General features: G+C 42.1%; 1 protein-coding gene across 3 annotated transcripts in view; it reads right to left on the reverse strand.

The window, feature by feature from the left end:
- The window catches only part of myripb (myosin VIIA and Rab interacting protein b), a 114,804-nt gene that overhangs the window by 4,656 nt on the left and 98,052 nt on the right, over positions 1 to 12,096 (reverse strand). Inside the window, exons 5-17 of one of the 3 annotated variants that reach the window (XM_032552233.1) lie at positions 10,843 to 10,923; positions 10,184 to 10,281; positions 9,956 to 10,036; positions 9,483 to 9,635; positions 7,667 to 7,862; positions 6,659 to 7,191; positions 5,666 to 5,809; positions 4,755 to 5,504; positions 4,477 to 4,539; positions 783 to 974; positions 531 to 692; positions 325 to 420; positions 117 to 177 (exon numbers count right to left, since the gene is read on the reverse strand). In XM_032552233.1, coding sequence (XP_032408124.1) covers positions 117 to 177; positions 325 to 420; positions 531 to 692; positions 783 to 974; positions 4,477 to 4,539; positions 4,755 to 5,504; positions 5,666 to 5,809; positions 6,659 to 7,191; positions 7,667 to 7,862; positions 9,483 to 9,635; positions 9,956 to 10,036; positions 10,184 to 10,281; positions 10,843 to 10,923 — 2,610 coding nt within the window. Of the gene's footprint in view, positions 1 to 116; positions 178 to 324; positions 421 to 530; positions 693 to 782; positions 975 to 4,476; positions 4,540 to 4,754; positions 5,505 to 5,665; positions 5,813 to 6,658; positions 7,192 to 7,666; positions 7,863 to 9,482; positions 9,636 to 9,955; positions 10,037 to 10,183; positions 10,282 to 10,842; positions 10,924 to 12,096 lie in introns of all 3 variants that reach the window. The other 2 variants (XM_032552232.1, XM_032552234.1) reach the window with 2 other exon arrangements.

Raw genomic sequence — 12,096 nt, forward strand, 5'->3', positions numbered from 1 at the left:
TTTTCCTAAATATATTTGACATTTTCTCAAATATCTCCCCCCAAAAATTCTATCTCTGGCTTTCTCTGTGCGCGTCTAGTTTTCAGCAGACTAAACAGAAACAGCTAGATTAATACCTTTTAATGGAGGTGCTGGGAGTTTCCTTCTCTGATGGCGTGACGAGTCCAGTGTTTCAGGCTGGAATAGACACAGTTATGTAGTTTACAAACTCCAAAACAAGCAGACTGGATTTTGATGGAGGTCAGTTTATGGTACGTTACTTTTTATCAGCAAAAATCTTCAGAATATGAAAAAAAAAACAGATAATCTGAAGGGCAGAGATACCTTGGACTTTGGCTTTATCTTTGAGAAGCGATTGCAGACAGTCACATTTAACCCAGCTGTTTTCAGAGCTGAAATTCTGGCCTCGATATTTGATATCTTCAAAACAAAGACAAGTCATCCACAAGAAGACCTTTTACTTAGTTGTGACTTATGAACAAGCACCCCATATTTTTATTTTCTCCCAAATAAATAATCCTACTAAGTACCTGTAGTTCAGACTGGTGGACCTGAGCTGCTGCAGTGGCTACCTGGTCCTCCAGGAAGGCCAGATCAGTGTCTGTGGTCCCACTGCTAATACTGCGGGCACATTGCTCCAGTTCTCCTAGCGCCCCCTCCAGGCCATACACAGCTCCAGCAGCCAGGTACACCTGCACAGTCAAGAAGAGCTAAACCGTCAGTGTCCGTCAACAGTCTTTGTTCAGTCTGATATGGTTATGCAGTGCTGCTCCGTAGCCTACATTCTCCTCCATCTTGGTAAGCCTCTGGTCCAGCCTGCGTGTCTCGGAGCTGCTGGATATGGGAGAGGCACTCATGGACTCAGACGGGGTGTAGCTCTCACCACCAGCCTCTCCAATCAGATCCTCTGTGGCATTCAAGACCTTCAGCACTTCTGTGGTGATGCTGCACAGTGAGGCTGCTGAATACTTTTGCTTTGATCGGAAAACAAAGAAGCACATGTGCCTATTTATTAGCACCAGTAATCAGGGTGCAAACAAATTGTGCAAAAAAACCCAAAACTTTTCTAGCATCAAAGGAATTTAGTATACGATTGTAAAAGTAGATGTTAAGACAGAAGAGTAAATTTTTATTGGGCTCATTGGGTAAAACATTTAAATTCAATTAAGGAGAGAAAAATATATTATTTTGTTTTTTTTTTAGAAATCCTAACCTCAGAACTCAGGTTGTACAAAAACACATTGAAGGGACACACATCAACCCTGTTAGAGCTTGAAATTGATCACAGAAACAGTAGGAGTGCAAAATAAGGATATGAGATGTGACACAAATTAGGAGAAATATGTCCAAAAGTAGACAGACAAATTCAGAGAGATGGGTGGTGATTTATTCTTTTAGTATGCCTTAAATATCAAAACAACAGCAGAATGAACATCATGTCTTGATTAACAAACAGATGAATTTGCAGGAATTAGCTAATTTGATCACTAATTTCTCACATTTATTGTGTAGCAAACTGGTCAGCAAGAAAGTTGTGTGTTCAAACCCTGGTCTGTGTGGAGTTTGATGTTCTCTCCAAACATGCATGGGTACTCTGGCTTTCCAAAAACCTAATTGTTTGGTTAAATAATCAGTCTAAATTGCCCAGGTGCATGTGTGTGTTTGTACGCATGATTGTTTGTTCTCTTCGTCTCTGTTGTCCTGTGATGGACATGTCCAATGACTGCTGGAGACAAGTTACAAACTCCTCCTGTGCCTCTATTCCCTATTGCCTATAAGCTGGTATACACAATCAATGAATGGATGGACGGACACTCTTTAAGACTATATTTAATATGTGCTAATTTTATATAACAAAACAACAAAAAGCAAAGAAAGCTTTTTTCCAACTTGATGGGAGTCGACGCATTTACTAATATAAGTCCAAGTCCAGTCCCTCTGTCCAAACTCAGATGTATGGAGAGGTGTATGAAAATAAATGAAATACATGTATATTTTAATTTCAGTAACGTAATCTCACACCAAAAATCTTTCAGTCCTAGTCCAGCTGTGTTTGCCACAGATTAAAATGTTTTATCCTTTTTTAAAGAGCCACTAGTTACTTTCTGATTTAGATCCACTACACTTGAATGTCATGTTTTCTCATCTTTCTCATTATGAAGAGTAGCTGAGTTAAAGTGTCATGTCAAAGTAATGCCCAGGGGAAACAGGAAGTCCTGGATTATTAATTAAAGGTTCTAAACAAAATGGTTCTAGTTTTGTATATTTTATGGAATTTCTTAAAGATGCCAATAATTGAGCCCCAAATAATTTTGTAAAAATTAGTTATTTTGTTAGATTAATTAAATTATTTTCTTCACATCTTCGTCACGGGTTCCAGTGCATATGAAGGAGTGTGTGTATAGCAAAGATGTAAAGCAAAAACAGCGGCTGATGTATTCCCCTGAAGAGATAAAAACACTGCGGACATAAAGGGAGACGTGTTTTGATCAATAATGAATAAATTGTTGGGTGGCACTTTGATCAGTCCCATCTCAGGCTTATTGATCCTATTTTAAGCAAGTGTGACTCTCTGAAAGGTGTTTTGAGGTAATGTTAGAAGAAGCAGGTACATGGATGGGAACAAAACAAAGGAGGTGGCATCTTTTCTTTCATCCCAATTCAGTCATCTTAGCCATGCGGAGCGGCACAGATGGACATTCTGAGATATGTATCGATCTGAGCCGCTCAATAGCCGTGTGAAGACGTCCTCGTCCACTGGAAGGAGTCGGCATCAACCAATCTAACGTACGTGTGGCTGTTTATGTTTGTTCTTTCACTCTGTGCCTTGTTTTCTCGCCGTCTTGTTAAATTTCTAGCAGGAATCGCACGTAGCTTCATCCAATGATCCGCTCCTAATGTCTAAGGAAATTCTGCTTAACTACACGCACACAAGAATTGAAACAAAACACCTGCAGCTATAGCGAGCCATCATCCACTAAATGTGTATAAACCGGCTTTGGGTCTTAATTAACCGTTATTTTACCAAGAAGTCCCTTGAAATACAATCTTTTTTTTCAAAGGCAGACCAGGTGAAAAGGCACATCGAAGCTTATGTTACCCTGAAGCACATCTTTATTCATGTTTTCTGAAAAACAAAAGCCAGCTTCTTATTTGTGCATGTACATGCTGACGATGACGCAGATGAGAAATATAGTGGATAATTACATCAGCGGGCAGCTACACAATACGGAAGAGTCGCTACTTCGCATTGATTAATTTAATAAAAGCCAAACTCTATGCTGTCTTTGAAAAGGGCGCATGTTTGATGCAAAAGCTGAAAATGGACAGAAAAGACAAAAAAGAAAAAAAAAAATCAGTGATGGTGATATGTTTTCTCCCCCAATGAATTCCCAAAAGGGGGATAAGAAAACCGACAGAAATAGATGTTATGAATACATTTGCCATTCACCTTGTCAGAAGCAGGCGTGACTCAGAGGAGCATTCATGATGTCCCTAATAACCAACCATAACTCTCACTTTTCAGAGGGGTGTGTGTGTGTGTGTGTGTGTTTGTACCTGCCTTTGTGCTGATTAGTCTGTGTTGACTGGAATATAACTATTAAGCAGTAAGAACTTCTAATTAAAATCATTTCATAAGCATTTTATTTTACTGTCTTGTGTTTTGATGTGTGATATTTGTTCCCATTTGTACTAATTGAATGTGTGCATATCTGAATTTTTTTTCCAAAAACATCAGAGATGAGTGCTGTTGTCTTCCTTCCTAAATGGAAAGTCAAACCTACAGAGCCTTAGAAAAGTAACTAACCCCTGACTCTTTTCCGATTTTATCACATTACAGCTGTTAAAATCAGCATTACAATTATTGTTGTTTTATGTGCTACACAAACAAAATGTAATATACAATTAGAAAGTGGAAGGAAAATTTAAAGAGGCCAATTAATGAAACAGTCAAATTTTTTGGGACAGTCAGAGGAACATGCAAACTCCATGCAGAAAGACTCCAGCAGGGATTTGAACCCGCAACCTTCTAGCAGCAATTATACCAGCTGCTCCACTGTGCAGCTCTAACCCACTTTGATTTCTAAAACACGTTGAACACCAGTCTACTATACAATTACACACTTCTTTCCGTAAGATACAGTCCCAATTAGATAAACTGATGTTTGCGGTTGTTTTACAGGTATGAATACTTTTGCAGTGCAGCGTGCGCAGAGGGGAACGGAGGCAGATTTCTTTGGTGTGCGGAAGTGCAGCAGCCGCTTCACAGATGGAAAAATGACCGGACCAATGGCTGTGATTCATTCTGAACTTTGGAGGCTTTCATTATTAAAAATGTTTTCCACAGAGAGAGGTTGCCAACTCATGCGCTATAATAGCTTTACACCATGCTGGATTACGTCGAGAGTGAAGCAGACGTTTGAGTGTTTGAGACGGGAGGACTCGCTTTGCTCTCCGGCCGCACAATGATCTCACCTGCTGCAAGACAGAAGAGAGCAACTGAAGCCTCTGCTGTTGTTCCAAGTCATTCTGTCCCACCTGATACAAAGACACACGCGCACACATAGAAACACACAAGGCAAATAAAACCAGCCAGACGAAACACACCGAAGCAGTGAGCGCCAAGGAGGACAAAAGCAGTGCAAATACAACTTTAAATAATACCATAATGGAAGACAAGCGGACAAAACAGACATATAAGCCAGAGACAGAGAATGACTGAGAATGAATGTGTTTCTAATCTCCCATCTCACCTGGTTGTTTGACAGCCCCCCCTCCTGGGAAGAAGGAGAAACAGCAGGTGAACTTGCACTGGATCCGCTCCTCCTGGCTCCACCTTTTTGCGCCGCCTCCTTCTCTCCATCTCTCTTGCGCTGTTTCTTACTTACTCTGTTCACCTCTCCTCTTTTCTGCTCCTTCTCGGCTTCTCTCTCTACAAAACTCTCTGCTCTTTTCTCTAACCTCCTCTCCTGAGCTGTCGTTTCCTCTCGCGCCGAGGAGCTCTTCACTAATCCGGGAGCCCGTTTCATCTGCTGCCCGTTCACCTGTTCCGTCGCTCCGCTTCCTTTCTCCCTCTTGACACTTGCACGCTGCCTTTTCCTCTCCGTTTCATTTGGTCTCGATTTCTCGTTCTGTTTCTCACTTTCTTTCTCCGTCTGTTTGTCCTCCTCGTCGGATGAGACGCCGTCTTTGCTGTTCCCTCGACTGACCAGCCGACTGAGCTTAGATCGTATTTCCACTTCCAGAGAATCTCCAGAGCCAGATCCAGGCCCCGGGCTCCTGGAGACGATCTCTGGCCCCGGGGACACAGAGTCAAGCTGAGCAGAGTTGGGCTGTGGAGAATTTGGAGCCACAGTGTCTGAGGGCTCTGGCTCTCCTGCTGTCATGGCATCTAGTTTGAGGGCATCTTGTCCAGTTGGTGCTGCTAGGGTACTGTCAGGCACCGGCTGCTCCTCACTTAAACCTCTCTTCAGCAGGGCGTTGAGTAGAAAACCACTGTTCTCCTGAAGCACACAAATCACAGGGATTAAAATCATCTGGCCCACTAAAGAGAAGGCACAGCTGCATTAAAAAAAACACACGTGTTTGGCAGCAGACATGCACTAATCCTTGGTGACACAGCGGAGATGAAGAGATAAAAATAAGCAACAATTAGAAGTGCTACCTGTGCTAAGGGGTAGATGGACTGTGCATGGTTCGGACCTCCAGGTTTGTTCTGGTCCGTTGACGACTCTTTTCTGCTTTTCCTGCGTCTCCGTGATCTTCGGACACACTGCCTGTCGTCCGCCTCGCTGCTGTCTCCCGTCACCTTTTCAAAATGAAAGTTACAAAATAAGTTTCATTTGTGGGGAAAATGTGGACAGAATTTTCCTCTTAACTCAAACTTGTAACAGAGGAAATAAAGATGTCTGTCTCATTTTTGTCCAATCCTGTTTTCTTAGATTTTATTTTTAATGACTCTGTTGAATCACAATTCAAAAGAAAGGTCTGACTTTCATTGGTCAGCTTCATGTTATTTCAGTGGTTATTGTGGATATTTCACTAATTAAAAGATGGATCCCAACAGTTTTGACAAAGTGTTTATTTCTCAAGTTCACCCAGAGGTTAAATTACCATGGAATGGATCTAGATTGGTTATTTGGATGAATATTAGTATTTTAATAAGCAGAGTAGATGTAAAAAGTGTAACCATCTCTATTAAAATGATTTTTTAAATTATTTGTAAAATGAGACTTTGATTAATGATTTCAATCCTTTTCCCTTGTGTTTATAACTCAGCTAGAAAACTAACAAATCTGTTTTTCAGGGTGTGTAACATGAACAAAATAGCAACAAACTTGTTGCATGGGAGAGCAAATCTGAAATGAATCATTTGTGTCGGCATAATTCTTCGACTCTTTTATGCTCAACATTGTAATACATTTGATTTCTCCTTCTCTTTAGTTGCATTTTTTCCAACCTTTACTCATTTGCAACCATTTACTGAACAGTTTGCATAGAGGTTACAAGGATCAAAACATTTAGATGGAATAAAGGCACAAATCAGAGGAAGGGAGTGAACCATTTCATTGTCTGTAAATTGTGACGCCGAGATTTTTTTCTTTCTCCAACCTGCCTTTAGTTTTTGCCTCTATGAAATGCATGAAGAAAGCATCACCTTGGGGTTAAAGTTCACGTCCAGCGCCTCTGTGTGGGCTGAGTGTTGGGATAAGCTCTGCTGGAGGGGCAGATGGTACAGCGGTTGCTGATGAGGGTGCAGTTGAGAGTCCGCCGGTCCCTTCCTCCTCAACAAGTTGTGAGTGGGTTTGCGAGGACATGCAGACAGCACCGACGAGGCCTCGGAGTCCGAGTTGAGGGTCTCCGTGTTGGTGTACAGGCCAGAGGATGGCGAGGTCACACCGGGGTGCTGGGTGTAAGTCCACTCGGGGTCGTGCTGCGAGTCCGTGTAGTAAGTCTCATCTGACAATTTGCGGCGAAACTGTTGGAGCGCCGCGCCCCACCCGCCGTCGTCGTCCTCCTCCTCCTCCGAGTCGGAGCCCATCTCGTCGTACGCAGAGACCACGCTGGACTCCTTCTCCAAGACGCTGAACACCAGGCTCTTCCTCTTGGTGAGCAGGCTGGGCCGGGAGAGCTGTGAACTGTGCAGAGCGATCCAGTTTCCGTCCGGGCTCTGCAGCACCGAGGATGCGCCTGGAAGCACAAAGCCATCAGGATGTTTGAGGAAAAAGAAAACACACAAACAAACAAACAAAAAAAAACATACGAGACTTTCAACCCTTTTTAGAAATACAAAAATCTGAAAAATGTGGCATAGATTTGAATTTAGCCTCCCTGAGCCAACGACATGTAGACCGACATTTTGCTGCAGAGTTATTCAGAGGCTTATTAAGACCCCTTGTGAAAAGTTAAAAGAGCCACAGGATTTAGCTCCTTGGTGTAAATCATTCTGTGGTAGCATTTGGAGTTGTCACACTAGATTTTATTTTGGGGCATCAGATTAAAAGTACAGTTTTCAGAACTTTGTGTGGATCTCTAGAACATACAATCCCCATAAAATACACTGGACACTTTGTGACAAATACCGAAAGAGTTAAAGGGATATAAACGCTTCTCTCAGACTCTGCATCAAGACAAGCGATAAGGTGAACGAGACTGGGATCTTTACTTGAGTTGTCCAAGCGATCCATGCTTTTCCAGCCGGGTAGCGATGCAGCCTTGCCCTCCCTCTTTAGGGAAGCGTACTCCTGCAGAGCGCCTCCACCAGCGGCAGCAGCAGCAGCAGCAGCCTCCTCCTCCTCCTCCTCCTCTGGACCCTTCTCTGGGGAGTCGTCACTGGTGAAGGAGAATGCTGACCGGGACCGCTGCAAGACGATCGAACACTTCTTTAGTTAGTTTTCACCTTATTTTGTCCAGGAAAAAAGAAACAAAAAAAAACCAAACGGACAAGAAAAAAAACAAAAAACAAAAAACTCTGGCCGTGATTTAATAGTCCCAACAGCAGGTGGAGCTCCAAAACAAGTAAATAAAATACCATGCACTGATTCCCAATAACAAAATCTCCCTCTGGACACAAATTAATTAAAGGGGTTGTTTATTTTCAGAGCACAACTTCTAATTTTACAGGAAATCTTCAAAGCGGGCTCATAATTTTAGAGTTCATTAAGACGTTATTTAAGTGGTTAACAATAGCTTTCTGTGTTTAGCTTCAGGGCAAGCCTAAAAGGATAAACGCTTTTAAGATAAAAGGCATAAAGCCTCATAACAAGTGGGATATGATCTTAATCTGTAGTGTTGCCAAGCAGTGAGGCGGCTCTGAGAGTCCATTTGCATCCGCTGTGTCTCGGTGAGTGTGTTTGTGAGAAAGCTAATAAACGGGCGGACTGAGAAGTTTAGGAGGATCCATGCGTATTTCACAGGACTTTGATCTTCCCTGAGTGAAACAGCGGGAAACTGAGAGGCCTGGAGGGGGGGTGCAGCTTTGATGCTCCGCTCACACACACACGACAATGACAAATCTATGAGTCCCTGCTGGCTGGTAGCAGGATCCGGTGGGAGGCCGATCTGCTGCTGGTTGGTTTTTGCTACGAACTTGTGTATGCAGCGTCTCGTTTCTCTCCAGATTGAAACATTACCTGGAAGGATTGCAAACTACACTGCTCGTTTGAATCGTCTTAGGTTCATTTTTTTTCTATTCAGATCAGCCGAAACCGCTTCCGAAATTTGTTCAAATGACATTTAGAGAGGAATTTGTATCCATTTCTTTAACTTACTGAGGGGGGAAAAAAAATCTACAGTAGAGAGGAAAACAAGTATTGGCCAGACGACTGTGATATTAGAGGGAATTCTAGGTAAAGTCTCCACAGAGTGCCCAGCATTTCTACTAAATCAATGTTAATTTTAGGGTTCATTTCACCTTTAAAGCAATACTCTGTGTAAATTAATTAATGTATTTTTTTCGTAACATTGGTCATTTAAGTGCAGCATAATGCAGCTGTCCATTAGAAAACGATTGTGCTGAATGCCCAAAATAAATGATAAATGATCACATGGAGAAAGTTCTGTGTTTTTTTGGAATAACCTCAAGTGCTTCATTAATAACAAGCCAAGAGGGCGAGTGCTTGGCAGGTTTACGGTTGTTAAGATGTGTGGTCTGGATAGCTCTTTGGATTTAATTATAAATCCCATAAAAAAAAATCACAAAATTAATGACCAAGCACTTAGCTTCAACTTTTAAACTCGAACATTTGATTATTTTCCTACAAAGCACCATGTCTGCACACTTTGTTTTTCCATTTTCCATAAACTAAGAGGGAACGGCAAGCTCACAATAGGACAGGCAGAAAAATAAACCAGGCTATCAAACAAGACAGCAAATATGCAGCTTGTAGGTAGGAAAGAAAAAAAAACAACAACTAACCGTCTCTGCACACAGATACGGTTTACACCCACCAGCCAGACATTTTGGGGTGAAAGGGACTCACCCACAGAGGGTAGGGGTTCTTCAGAGGGTCCTGTGATGAAGTGTGAGGTTGAGAAGGAGATGGCAGCTCACCGGTCTGGACTAGAGATTGAGGTTGTGGCCAGACAAAGTCATACTCTGTCTGCATCTCTGATCGCTTCCTCCTCTGAATGATCTGATGGGGACAAAAGAAAGAAAGAAGAGAGAGATAGAAACCTCCAAAAAATAAACATATTCTAACATACTAATGCAATATGTTCAATAGTCTTTAGCTTCCTTATCACAGTAGGACACCAGAATAATCTTACAACAATTAACCTACACCACTTCGACTCAATGTTTCATGCTTGAATGCGACATCAACGCAAATTGATTCAAGATGAGTTCATTATTTGTTCATTCTCATTTTAATAATGATGGTTTCCATTATTGCTTGCTGACGATGTGGAAAAATCAAAATGTTGTAAAGAGACAAAACAGCCTCTCGCAGCTCACCTTCTGCACAATTGTTGTTGCAAGTTCCTCTATGAGCTCATCTTTGTGGTCCCGCAGATACCGAGCCTCATTCTGCTTCTCCTGCACACACGTTTCATTCAAAGAGGCTCAATTATGTAGAGGTCAGACAGAAAGAAGTAGGACATGGCTGGGAAAGTTGGTCAAGTAAATATTTAAATTAGGAGAAGAACATAAAAAAAAGAAAAAAAAAGTAAAACAGCATCCTACCAGACTGTCCCGGAACTCCTCCGCCTTAGCGATGGCCTCCTCTATAGCTTCCTCAGCAACACGCAGGGCGACTGTGAGCGTCTCTGCCATACTGTGTCCTGTTACCACAACAACAAACATGGCTCAGATGGTCACATACGTCAGGGTTAAAGCCTCCGAAAGTTATCTAACTTGCCATTTGCAGGGCGAAAATACATATTTATCTTCCTACTCAGCTTCAGTTTTTTTTTTTTTTTTTTTTTTTTGTGATTTCTTAAAATTTAGGCCCCCTTCAAACAGGAAAAAGTCCGGACAGAAAGAACAGAAAAAAAGAAATAAAAAATCAACAGTGTGGGTTGTTTTTGTCGGGGCTTGAAGACATTGAATCAAGAATTCACAAAGCTCACTATTCAGATTGGGTGTGATGATATTCTCACAAGAAAGGATATATATATATATATCCTGATTTTAAATGTATGTTTGGGTGGATTTCTGCTTAAATGTTTGTGTGTGTATTTGTTTAGAACAACAATGAAGGGGTCAAACGTTGATGGTGGCGGGTGAATATCAACAAAGACTGCGAAAGATAAAGGCTCTGAAATGGCAAAGATAATTTTGACGGCAATTACTTCCCGTCTGCAGCGCCGCAAGTACCGACCGCTCATCAACACATCTCTCACCTTCACTCTGCCTGCAAAAGACGGAGTCGCTGCCGCAGACGCTGCCATCGTTATCGTTGCTTCCGCCGTGAACGCTGCTTTCTGAAACACGGAGGGAAGGGAAACCATGAAAGCGTTTCTCCTCACACCGAAACTAAACTCGAACATCCTGCACAAATTGTGCTGCTTTGAGACGCAGCTGCAGCCACGTGAAAAGCAGGTTACGGCTGGAGCACCATGTCATGAAACCTTTTGTCAACTGGATTTCCAACCCGGTTCTGTTGTCTACTCGGCTGTGAAGTTCTGTTTCATTGTGATTTTCTCTAAACAAAATCAGAGCTCAAAGAAAATGACAGCTCATCTCATCGTTTAATTTCCAGCTCAAAGCAATCACACACACATACACGCATGCCAAAATATTCTGAAGCCTTATTTTTTGTTCCAGTCCTGCTATCTTTATGTTGCTCAATTCTCAAGGAAAACCTACATTTACTGCAAGACAAATGTCGTATAAAGGTGAATTCAGTCACATTATATGTTAATTGGTCTAATTTAAAGGACAGGAACCACTCTGATAAGGTTATTGGTTAAAAGATTTCCCTTTTTAGAAGCTCACATTCCCTCAGAGGCCCATTAGCTGCAGTATGATAGGCCTCCTGGGGGGCTTCTCATTAATCCAGCAGTAAAAGTGAAGTGGTTGTACTTGGACATGCAGCTTTTAAAGCCTAGAAACTTGCTGAAAAAAAACATAGCTGCTGATTGCCAAACCACCATGGCAAAGCAGAGAGAGGTCCATCTCTAAATCCACCTCTGGGTTCATTTTCATTTCTTGACACAAGTTCGATGGAAACTCATAGAACAGACTAAACATAAGAGAAAGCTGGATCCATGTTTGTTCACAGACTTATTCCAACATGTCGTCATTTTCCTCTGCCTTCCTTAGCCAGATCCCTAGTTTCTGTAGTTAATTCAGTCCCGTTGCGCAGCCTGATGGCCAGGCTGCAGACACAGACACAGATGAATGTGGTTCAGTGTGAACCTGATGGTTAAGCAGCACAGGCCAGGCTCACATATCCCTGCCATAGCTGTCAAACTGCCAAGACAGCAGCACATGAACTCCTCACTCTCACACTCAAAGTTTGACAAGTCCCTTAAGTTTTAAACATGAGCCTTCTCGCAAAGGGCAGAAAAACACTTAATAAAAACCGTTTAGAGAGGAAAACCTGAAATGCATCAGAATGAAGAGAGTAGCATTCCCCCCTCTACTTTTCATTC

Source organism: Xiphophorus hellerii, chromosome 21, assembly GCF_003331165.1.
Source record: "Xiphophorus hellerii strain 12219 chromosome 21, Xiphophorus_hellerii-4.1, whole genome shotgun sequence".
In the NCBI taxonomy this organism is placed as follows: Eukaryota; Metazoa; Chordata; class Actinopteri; order Cyprinodontiformes; family Poeciliidae; genus Xiphophorus; species Xiphophorus hellerii.